The sequence below is a fragment of the Rhinopithecus bieti genome, unplaced genomic scaffold (assembly GCF_001698545.2).
Source record: "Rhinopithecus bieti isolate Rb0 unplaced genomic scaffold, ASM169854v2 scaffold_5179, whole genome shotgun sequence".
Classification (NCBI taxonomy): Eukaryota; Metazoa; Chordata; class Mammalia; order Primates; family Cercopithecidae; genus Rhinopithecus; species Rhinopithecus bieti.
In genome coordinates, this window is record NW_016804741.1 from 96484 (window position 1) to 108555 (window position 12072).

The 12072-nt window shown below is 44.2% G+C and overlaps 1 protein-coding gene across 4 annotated transcripts in view; it reads right to left on the reverse strand.

Moving 5' to 3' along the window:
* Positions 1 to 12072, reverse strand: part of CASS4 (Cas scaffold protein family member 4) — a 48902-nt gene that overhangs the window by 26709 nt on the left and 10121 nt on the right. Inside the window, exon 1 of one of the 4 annotated variants that reach the window (XM_017870349.1) lies at positions 9399 to 9479. The exons of the other annotated variants lie outside the window; for them this stretch is intronic. Coding sequence (XP_017725838.1) covers positions 9399 to 9410 — 12 coding nt within the window. The 5' untranslated portion in view covers positions 9411 to 9479. Of the gene's footprint in view, positions 1 to 9398; positions 9480 to 12072 lie in introns of those variants that run through there. 4 annotated transcript variants of the gene reach the window in all.

The window sequence follows — 12072 nt, forward strand, 5'->3', positions numbered from 1 at the left end:
AAAAAAAAAAAAAACAATAATCTGAAAGGTTTATTATCTGAAACGATATCTGAAAGGTTTATTATCTTGTAGGTTTGTTATCTTGTAGGACTTTAACCAGTTTCATATTTAGCCTTGCAATCACACTCTAATATTCCTTAATTAAATTGCCTATACCTACCTAGCACCTCAATGATCTCTTTTTAAAAATAAATTCATTCAAGTTGGACAAGCATCCTCAACGATCTTTGACCTAGTTTTAACATTTCATTGATTCCCTATTAATTGACCAAAATTGATTAAAATCTTTGACATGAGTTCATTTTATATTTGCGTGAGAGTCATAATTTTGCCTTTTTGAAAATTGTACTTTAACCATTTACACTGGGAACAAAAGGGAAAATGAAAGGCTTTGCAGAGGCTATAATGAAATAATTATGGTATATTTCATCATAATTCCTATGAAATACATTTAAAGCAATCTTTAAAAACCCATCATCTGAAATGTGCTTGCATTTGTCTAGAAATAAGATAGTGCATGTCTTTAGACAGAGCAGTTGTTGCAATATGGCAGCTGCTCTGAAGGGTCCAGATTGAACGCAGCTTAGCTGGTGGATTTGTCTATTGTAAAAGTAAGGATTTTTTCCAGAGAACAATGGGGTTTTTATGGGCATCCACAGCTGTCCAAGATGAAGAGCAGCAGTCTTATTCTTGATATATGATTTATTTTCAAATTTTGACCTGCTGTCTTCAGGACAGCAGACCACATCTTCAAAGGATGTAAGCTCCCAGCAAAGGAAAACTCTAAGTATGTTACCATAACACGATAACAGGATTCCCTTCCACATCGGTGGGTGGCGGGGGGGTGGGGGGTCTCTGGACAGCTCATGCAACCAATTAATTATGTCTCAGAGTTTCAGTAGCAAAGACCATCAATGTTAATGTTACAAAAGAAGAATGAAATGCATGTGAAAAGTCTTGGGGAGTTCCTTACCTGGAATGGAGGGAAAACAGGGAATTATATTGAATGAGAACTTATTTTGTGTTGGATGCACTGAAGTCATTATATTACCTATTTCTCTGAAATCTCAGAGGCAGACTTTCTTATCCCCATTTTACAGATGAGAGAACTGAGGGCCAGAGAGATCAAATGACTTGTTCAAGGGCACTTAAACTCTAATTGGTTCCTCACATCCATTCTTTCACCTTATAATCCACTCTCCAGACACAAGCCAGAATATTTTATTTTATACACATAAATTGGATCCTGTTGGTCTCTTATTTTGAAAGTCTCTAATTGCTTAGAACTGCATTCAGAACAAAAGGTCACCTTCCTAGTGTGGCTTCGAGGCAGGATTCGCCTCTCAGTTCGCAGCTCTACCCTCATTCATTTCCCTCCAGTCACATTGTTTTCTTACTTTTCTCAGGTGCCCTGAACTTGCTTCCACCTCAGACCTTTCCTTTGCTGTTCCTTCTGCCCAGAACTCTCTTCCACCAGATCCTCCTCCTCTGGGTCTCAGCTCGAGTCACCCCTTTGCAGAGGTTGCCCGTGACCACCCCACTTTCGGCTATGCTCCGGCTCTTGTGGTCAGGCTGGGCATGCAGGGAGCACTGGACATTGCAATAGCAGCAGCCAGCACTCATTGTGCACCCGTGTTCCTGGCACTGCACTGAGCTCTTTGTGAATAACAGATGGAAGCAGTTGACAGGCCACTGCGAAGGCATCCAGTAACCATCGCAATGGTTGCTGAGGCCACTCACAAGGTATTCTTAAATAGAGTGTTAATTGGAAATATTGGTGTAGAAATTTAAGAGGTGAAGGAGGACATATGTTCACATTTTTGTTCCTTGTGGGTACACAAGCAGTTAGATTCTGGTTACAATGGAAGAACTGTTCTTAAACGATTTCCAAAAAGGACATTTTCCACAAATGCCCATCTTCATACAACAGCCGGGAGAGGGAAAAGGAAAATGAATACGCATTTGGAAGGAAGAATGGGAGGAGGATAGGGAAACAAACGTGAAGAATAAGAGGCTCACTGCCTTCATGGTGATGATAACCTCAGTGCGGAGACCTTTCCACACCTGGCAGATGCAATGTGCTCATCTAAACCCGAGCAGCTGAGGATACAGTGGTCTTAGCTGCACTTGGAGAAATCTGGGGAGCAATTCATTCATTCATTCATTCATTCATTCATTCATTCATTCACCGAGATTGTATTGAGCATCAACTGTATTCCAGGGGCTCTGCTGGAGGCATCATGGTGAACAAAACTGTTTCGGATCTCATGCCATGTACATTTTAGTGGAGCAGACAAATCCTAATCAAATCATCACAGAAATAAATACAGGGTTTCCACCTCTCGTAAGTGGGATGGAAAGAAAATACAAGAAGTTATGAGAAATAAAATACAGGAAGTTATTAAAAAATATGGGAAGTTATGAGAAATAAAATACAGGAAGTTATGAAAAATTATAAGTGCAGTTTGGAAGTAGTGATGCGTGAGGGCTTAGGGAAAGTTTACCTGAGAAAGTGGCCATGGAAGCTTCCATGGGGGTGAGGAGGAGTTAGTCAGATAAAGTGTTAGATAAAGAGCATTCAGGCAGAGGAAGAGGAATGTGTGGAGGCTGGAGTGCGTGGGTGAGGGGACGTGTGGGAGTGTGAGTGAGCGTGTATGTGTGTGTGTTGGGGAGGCATGGAAAGTTGGAGGAACTGTAAAATGACCAGGTTGCCTGGAGAGAGATCAACAAAGGCCCTGGCTCCTAATTTCCATGGCGGCTGCTGTTTATACCTGGTTACTGGGTGGAAAACAGGGTGCATGGAGCAAGTGGAAGCCAGAGAGGCGATTCAAAGCCAGTTGTCGGGTCCAGCTGGGAGATGCCTGTGACTTGGATGAAGGCGGAGGCTGGATTTCGTTAGTTTTGGGGAGGAGCTGGTGAAGGACTGGATGCAACTTGAGGTGAGGCTTGGAAGAAAAGCAGGAACATAACTACAGAGAAGAGAGGGATGCACTGCTGAGTGGGCCAGGGAAAGTAAGAAGCAGAGAGGGAACTGGCCCGCACACTTTCATCACCCGCGGTGGTATAAGAGCCATCAGCAGGCGTGGCAGCTCTAGGCAGGAGCAGCTCAGACGAGCCAGGAGAGAAGCAGCTGCTGCAGCTTCAGTTATGCTGCTTCATCGTCCCTGTTCCTAGGATGGAAATCCCCTCTCTAGGCCGGGGTGGACACACTGCCTGGGTGACTGCGCCCACGTGCACTCGCCCACATGCACAGCTTGCTTCTCTGCGTTACCTTCAATTTTCTTTCTCTTTAGATTACTCAAAAGAGCAAAGCTGCAGAAATTCAAGAGTGTCAGGGCTGGGGGGTGGGCTGAGGGGCAGGTCGGGGGGCGGGTACACTGATTGCTCTGTTGGCCTCATTTTAGTGCTTTGTGGCACCTGAGACTAGGAGAGATGAATGACCTAAGGTCATACAGCAGCAGAGAGCAGAGCGGGGATTCAAACTCGCATCTATCTGACTGTAGCCTGCTATTGCCAATACTCTGCACGGCCTTCCCAAGTCCAACTCTGTTTCCTACTCTAATCTGCTAACTCTTATGTCCAAATGTGTGCAAATCCAGAAAGAGCTGGTTTAAAGACAGCTATAAGGAAGAGCAGCAAACTCAAAGGATTATAGGACCTGCGTGAGAAATATACATGAGTGAGGCAGGCCAGGCATAAGACATTTGGGTGTGATGGAGGCTGTGGGATGCTTGAGTAGATCTTAAAATATCACTCCTCAGGCCCAGTGAAGCATTCTGCTGCTGAGTCCAGCCCACTGCTGGGGTTTGAGAGGCCCCACCCAGATTTCCTTTGCAAACTGAAAGTTAATAGTCAGGGGGCCTGAGTGTTTCTGCCCAATGCAGGACTCACTGAATGGGCAATCTTTACCCCAAAGCCCCGGTTGAGTTGTCAAGACTGCGTCTAAGCTGCCGCACAGTTTGAAGCTCTCCCTAGTCTGTCCAGCTCCTTCTCTCTTTCCTGTCACAGGGGTCAGAGCAGCATCATGGCCCCATCCTGCTTCCTCCTTGTTTTATCTTTCACAGCCCTCCCCACACCAAACTCTTATGCTCCTAAAATGAAAACAGTAGTAACCATGGGATAGGAAAGTAGAGATCATGAGACCGTTTCCAGCCAAGCAACCTAGAATATCGTTCTTTCTTTGGGAAGGTAAATCATACAATGAGGTCACCAGTGCGTAGTGGGAGGTGGTAAATAAGGAAGTTCCCCAAACTAGTGGTGGAGATGGTAACTGTGAAAGAAGCCAGAGCAGTAAGTGATGTCTAGGCCCCTGCTCTGCACAAAGATGTAGATCTCCAAGGTCAAGAAGGACATTTTTCTTCTACTAAAATCCTTCTTTGAAAAATGTCCGTGTTTCGCGTTTCGGCTTCCTTCTCACAGATTCTACGTCTTACTTTCAAGAATTCTTAGTATTCAGGCGAGATGACGGAATGCTTCCTACTTCCCCTTTGAGGGCCGGGAGAGGACACTTAGTTGTAGAGAAACCACATTTTAAAAAATGCATATACTATAAATATCACAGATCTTTTGATACATGGGAAATGTGAATCCCTGAAGTTCATGAAGGATTTCCATGGATGTAGGAGCTTTCATGTTGAGATCAGTGACATATTCTGTCATATATATACTAGGTAATATTATATTTTTTTTTTTTTTTTTTTGAGACGGAGTCTCCGCCTCCTAATCGCCCCGGCTGGAGTGCAGTGGCCGATCTCAGGCTCCACTGGCAAGCTCCGGCGGCTCCCTGGGTTTACGCAATTCTCCTGCCTCAGCCTCCCGAGTAGCCCTGGGAACTACAGGCGCCCCGGCCACCGTCATCGCCCGGCTAGTTTTTTGTATCGTTTTTAGTAGAGACAGGGTTTTCAACCGTGTTACGTGCGCAGGATGGTTCTCGATCTGCCTGACCTCGTGATCCAGCGTTCTGCGGCTCCAAATGGCTGGTATTACAGGTGCTTGAGCCCAGCCGTGCCGCTGGCCTCCTGTTATATACTATTTTTATTGAGGTAGGCTGAGCCGCAGACTAACATCAAGAGTGAGTGCAGAATGGAGAAAGGGCTCTTTGATCATCTTTAAAGTCAATAGTCTCCCTTCGACTGTACTTGGAAGTATTTCATTTCATGTAAATTCAAATACAGGCCAGGAAAGAGTAAAGCAGAGAGAATAGTGTTATCTGTTGGCTTGTGAATGTTTACTTTCCATCATTTTAAAAGGACATTATGTTAAAAGAAAAAAAAAGTTTCCAAGAACACAAGAAAAATCCCCTCACCACCTCCATTTTATCCCAGCCACATTCTCCAAAAAGGGAAGACAGAGAAGGAGGAAGGACAACCTGGGGAAGAATCAAAGTATCTACAGACACTTCTTCTGGGAGGGACCTCTGGTGAGTAACAACATTCTGTGAGGTCACCTCTAAAAGGATGAGGTATGGTTTTTTATTTTTATTTTTTAAGAGACAGGGTCTTGCTGTGTTGCCCAGGCTAGAGTGCAGTGGCTATTCTCAGGCATGATCATGGTGCACTACAGCCTTAAACTCCTGGTCTCAAGCAGTCCTCCTGCCTCAGCCTCACAGGTAGCTGGGACTACAGGCACACACCACCATACCTAGCTTAAGGAGTTATAGCAAAGGTGATCTGGAAAGGGTCCTCACTTTGCAAGCCCCACATAACAATCCAGACTTCTCACACACTCTGTGTGTCAGCTAATATTATTTTCCTATAACTGATCAAATAAGGGGGAGAAGCTGGCTGGGTGTGGTGGCTCACGCCTATAATCCCAGCACTTTGGGAGGCTGAGGTGAGCAGATCGCTTTGAACACAGGAGTTTGAGACCAGCCTGGGCAACATGGTGAAACTCCATCTCTACAAAAAATATAATAATTAGCTGGGCATGGTGGCACATGCCTGTAATCCCAGCTACTCAGGAAGCCGAGGCTGGAGGATGGCTTGAACGTGGGAGGTGGAGGTTGCAGTGAGCCGGGATTGTGCCACTGCTCTCCAGCCTGGAAGACGGAGTGAGACCTTGTCTCAGGGGGGATAAAAAAAGAAGGGGGAAAATCCTCTTTAATTTTTTAGATTCAGTGTAGCCCCTCACGAAACCAGTCTGTTTGCTCTGAAAGGAGTGTCCATCGCACTCCAATTATGCAGGAACTGTGTTAGTCTTGTCCACTGTTTAGCCAATGCTTTGGGAATGAGGATGGCTCGCGGGCTCTCAACTCTGTGTTAGGTACTGGGATGAGGAGTTAGCACTGATGACCTCATTTGATATTTAGAAAAACCTTATGAAGCAGATACTGTAAGTAACATATCATTTAGGAGATGAGTAAGCTAAGGAACAGAGAGGGTGAGAAAGTAACTTAAGGTAGCTCAGCAATCAAAGGCCAAAGCCAGGATTGGAATGCAGGCAGTTTGGGGTCTGGAGTGTGCTCTTTTAGCCTACAAACCGCTCTGCTTAGCACGGACTCCATCACAAGACAGTGTGGACATCTTAGCAGATACAGGATGGCAAAGTGCCTCCTGGGAGAGGGAGATGAAGCTGAGAAACAGAGACATTTGTATAATGGAGTATAATGTAGCCATTACAAGAATGAGGTAGAGCTTATATCAATGGAAATGGGACAATCTCCAACATGTAGTATTAAATTTTTAAAAAAGAGCAAGATGAGCATAGGTCTGCATCGATGCTTTTGTAAGTATAGCATCTTTCTGGAAGGTTATGTCACTCACTGAGGGTCCCTTCTGGGTAGGAAACAGGGGTCTGGGGAGATAGAGGTTTGGGATTAGATAAAAACACTTTGAGTCCATGTTCATTTGTGCGGCTGGAATTTTTAAAACCATGTGTAAATGTTCTTTTCAATATAAAATCTAATTTGCAAAGGATTCTGTTCTATTGGAAGAAGAGGATTTCTGCGCTGGTGAATTGAAGCAGCTGCTTGTCATGACCACGCAAGGCCTTTCTACTCCTAGATTAGATAGAAAGGAATTTTGACTTTGAGTCCATCTTAATCTTGGCCAAAAGCAGTTTGCCACATGCACAAAGATTTCTCACCTCCCTGAACTTCCGGGATGCCAAACATCATCAACTACTTCTCACTGGCCATCCCCCAAAGGGCCTGGACCGTGTACAGAATGGAGGATGCTGAAAGGTACTTGAGTGTTTTTTTGAGAACTAGCTGATTGTGTGAGCATTTACCTCTTCCTTGAGGGTAGGGCCACAGAGTGGAAGCACACAGAGAAGGCAATGAATGACTGTTAAATGGGATCTAACTGCAGGTGCATTAAGAATCACAGAAGTTTAGACTCAAAGTGTTTTAAAGATTTGTCTGGCCTGGTCCAGGCAAGTTGAGGAGGCACTGAGTGGATCTCTAAGCTCCTGGGGGAGGCTCCCTGCCCTTCCTGCTATCCCAGCGCTCCTCGAGCTCTCCTTTGGCCAGCAGCAGAATGATCTGGGTCCTGTGCACAAAGACCCAGGCCAGAGAGGAGGGCCTCCCATGATGGGACATGTTTCCCAAGGCCAAAGTTAGGATGTGCAGTATCAGGACACAGTAGCTGCGTGTTGCACGTGTGTGATGTTGGGGAAAACATTCAGAATAACCATGTCCCTACTTTTCTCCTGGAAAACCTCCTACAACTCCTGAAGTTGTGCTGTGAGGTCTGCAGTTGAGAAGGGAGCACCAGGCAACCAGCCATCTCCTCCCTCATCTAACATTCTGTTCTCTCTCCCTTCCTCTCTTCATTTTTGCCAGCTCACTCCTGTCTTCTCTTTGTCGCTTCTGCCTCCTTCCTTCCTCTGTAATCACCTCCCTTTGACATAGTTATCCAAGAAAGAACCTGTAATCTTTTTTTTTTTTGAGACAGAGTCTCATTCTGTCATCCCGACTGGAATGCAGTGGTATGATCTCTGCTTACTGCAACCTCCGCTACCTGGGATCAAGCGATTCACCTGCCTCAGCTTCCCAAGTAGCTGGGACTACAGTTGCCTGCCACCCTGCCTGGTAAATTTTTGTATTTTTAGTAGAGACAGGGTTTCGCCATGTTGGCCAGGCTGGTCTCGAACTCCTGACCTCAGGTGATCCACCCGCCTCGGCCTCCCAAAGTGCTGGGATTACAGGCGTGAGCCACTGTGCCTGGCTAAAGTTGTAATCTTAACTTTTATTTTCCCCCATGAATTGCGGTGGCTTTCCATATCAATATTTACATTTAAAAGTAAAATTCCATAAGTTATGAGGAACTGTCACTTAAAATAAGAAAATGGTATATTTCATAACCAGAACTTGATCTAAGAATTTGCAAGTAGATTAAACTGTCTCTTTAATTTGTCATGTCTAATGTGGTGAGAGAATTAGTTTATGAGGTTGTAAAACTTGAGACAGCTTTGCTTCAGTAATCTGCATCTCATTATCAGAAATATTTTGAATTCTTTTAACGAGGTGATAGCTAAGTGGTTTCTTGCATCATCTCACATAAAGGACAGTTGTTTCTCTTGGAGCTGTTTTTAAAAAAAAACTTAGCAAAGTAGTTAAGTGAGAGATGCTGAAGGGAAACTGCTGCCTTTTTTGTGATTGATACTAATTTGCCAAATAGGCTAGGAAAAGAACTGAGTTTCTGCTTCAGCTCTGTTTTTGAAAAAGGTGAAAATTCTTGAATGAAAAGCTCCAGAATGTGCAGAAAATGATCTGAAAGTTATTTAACTGGAAGTGTGAATTGAAACTCCCTTTTCCCAACTACTCTTATATTTAAAGTAACATTTAAGGCCAGGCGCAGTGGCTCATGTCTGTAATCCCAACAGTTTGGGAGGCCGAGGTGTGTGGATCACTTGAGGTCAGGAGTTCAAGACCAGCCTGGCCAACATGGTGAAACCCCGACTCTACTAAAAATACAAAAATTAGCGGGGCATGGTGGTGCGCGCCTGTGGTCCCAGCTTCTGGGGAGGTGGAAACAGGATAGTTGCTTAAACTCAGGAGGTGGAGGTTGCAGTGAGCTGAGATTGCGCCACTGCACTCCAGCCTGGGCAACAGAGCGACACTGCATCTCAATAAATAAATAAATAGATAGATAAATAAATAAATAAATAAATAAAATAAAGTAATATTTAAGCTTTAAAACAAAACCTAATAGAATAGAATATAACTTTCTAAACAAAAATATAAGGTCTCCCTTTCTGGTTTCAAAACGGGATGCAACTTTCAATTGTTTCCCATGGTGTGACAGTCATTGGGAAACCATCATTACCTATTTCCTTAATATAGTGGGGAGCACTGGAAATAACAAGCTCTGGACCCCTTTATACAGTTAACTCAGAGTGCCAAGCAATCAAATAGTTGTAGGAAATAGATGTCAGAAGACAGAAACTCAGATACTCACATTCACCTTCATCTTGATCCTTTAAAGAAATGATTTTAAAAAGTACTATCCATATCCCGGAAAACACCAGCAGAAGTCGCAAATCGCTTGGAAAGGGAACTCTTTCTGTAGGAGTTTGTGCAGGAATGCTGTGAGGTCTGGGTCTAAACTTTCTCTGCAGCTGTCCTTGCCTGTGGATGTGGTCAGTGGATCTCTAAGCTCTTGGGGGAGGCTCGCTGCCCTTCCTGCTATCCTAGCCATGGGGAATGATGGGCTGGTTGCATAATGCATTCTCTCCCACCCTCCCATTGGTTCCCTCCCATCCAAATGGATGCAAATAGCCTTCGTGGCTGGTTTATCCATAGAAACCAGGGACAACGAAGTGAATAAACCTGGTGAACTTGCATATGAGGAGGGATATGAGAGAAAAAGAAAAACTTAAATGCAAAGGGAGTTCCTTACTTTCTTAACATCTCTAAAAATAATCCTGGAGAATGGCATACGCTGTAAATAAGCACAAACTTTAACTGGGTTCTCCTTGAAAACTTTGAACTCTGACCCAGCCAGCTTTGAATTCTTCCTGATGATTCAGATGAAAAAGCCACACTTTAAAGGAACTTCTGCAGCTGTAGGAGGCACTGCCTACTAATGGGGCTTTGAGGAGGAGGTTGTGGCCAGAAAAAAATTCCAAAGCCACCCAGTGGAAATGAAGCATTTGCTTCTCTGATAACTGAATACTGTGCTTTTCCAGTAGGTTTGGGTCTTACCCAGATCGACATGCTCTAATATACTTCCCCTACTCGTGGAAACCTTGCTAAGCGCACTTAAGGCTTCATTCAATTGGCAATTATTTATCAAGCACCTACTGTACGTCTGACAATATACACCAGGGGAACAGGTAACCAGTCTCCTTGATCTAAGCTCAGGATTGAAATGACACAATAAAGGTCTCTCAGGCCTTCACATAATTGATTATCATGTCTGTGGCCCAAGATGGGCCCATGTCATACCAGACTGCATTCTCCAACTCAAAGTGCTCCAGAGATCCTAGTGTGTTCATTCACAGCCTTGCCAGTGCCTCCCACCGCCAAGTCTATTCCTTGCCAGCTAAGTCCCTGAGTTAGTGCTTAAGATATTTGGTTTGGGGAACTGTTGGATCAAGTTAAGGGGTTGACAATTTCACCCTTGCTCATGAAAAACCCACCGAAGGAGGCGGCAAGTAACAGAACTTCTCTGGGGTTCAGTTTCTTCACCTGCAAGTGAGATAGCTTCACAGGGCAATCGCCAAGTTCCCATCCAGCTGTAAAATCTATGTTTCCCATGACTTCTTTTCTTACTCTTACCTCTTAGTTCATGAAAGCCATCCGAGGGATTACAGAGAAAATAACACACAGGTGTTTTTCCTCTCTAACTTCCTTTCCTTTCCTTCCCTCTTTCCTTTTTCTTTTTTCGTTTTTTAAGGAAAAAAGTGAGGAAAGGCATAAAGAAAGGAGTTTTGTGTTATTTGATGAGTCATAAGCAATTATGTCAACTCCAATTAGAAGAAAACTTTGTCTAAGGCTGTGTTTCTCTCTTTTCTTTTCTAGAGACAGGGTCTCACTTTGTCACCCAGTCTGGAGTGCAGTGGCACAATCACAGCTCACTGCAGCCTCAAACTCCTGGGCTCAAACAATCCTCCCACCTGAGCCTTTCAAGTAGCTAGGACTACAGGCATGAGCCACCACACCTAGCTAATTTTTAAAATTTTTTGTAGAGACACAGTCTCGCTATGTTGCCCAGGCTGGTCTTCAACAGCTGGGCTCAAGTGATCCTCCCACTGCAGCCTCCCAAAGTGCTGGGATTACAGGCATCAGTTACCACACTCGGCCCCCAGCCTGTGTTTCTAAAGCTTTGTGTGTCTAGCGACTGCCTGCTTCCTATCATATCCATGTGCCACTACAATTTTTTAGGTAAAATAATAAATTGAGCCAATTAAAAAAAAACTCTCCCTCAGCAATGTTACCCATGAAATTCCAGGTTTGATGAGCTAGTTTTAGTTTGTTTGAATGCACATCAAGATACACCAGTAATGTAAAAAACTGTTCTGTGCACCACACTTGAAATCCTCTGGCATGCCCACAGTCAGGGTCCCTGTAGGTGTGGTTTTTCCATTTGATTGACTAGGAAGAATTCAAAGCTGGCTCAAGCTGTTTAATGTATCACAGAGAAATGAGTGAAGGTTCAGGCTTGTTCACCAACTTTTCCATTTTCTATGGTCATTTTTAGAGGTGCTTCAGGAAAGCAAGGAGCCACTCTGTTGTTTAAGTTTTTCTTCTTTTGTTCTGTTGGTGTGAATGTATTGCAATTCACTAGGTTTGTTTGTTTAGTTGTTAATAACGGACTACACATAAACCCATCCCAACCCTTATTTGGGATACCCAAAGGGAGCTAAGGGAGAATGTCTTATGTAACTGGCCCTGACTCCCAGTGGCTGGCAATCACCTCACTTTGGCGAACATGAGTGTAAGGAAGGAGCACCTTGAGTTGCTTGTTATTAATTACTGACTCTTGTGCTTCTATTCCCCTTTCAACTGTGGTGAGACTCTCACTTTTGAACCTAGGCTGGGTATGGTGGCTCACTCCTATAATCTCAGTGCTTTAGGAGGCTGAGGCAGGAGGAATGCTTGAGGTCAGAAGTTCGAGACAAGCCTGGGTA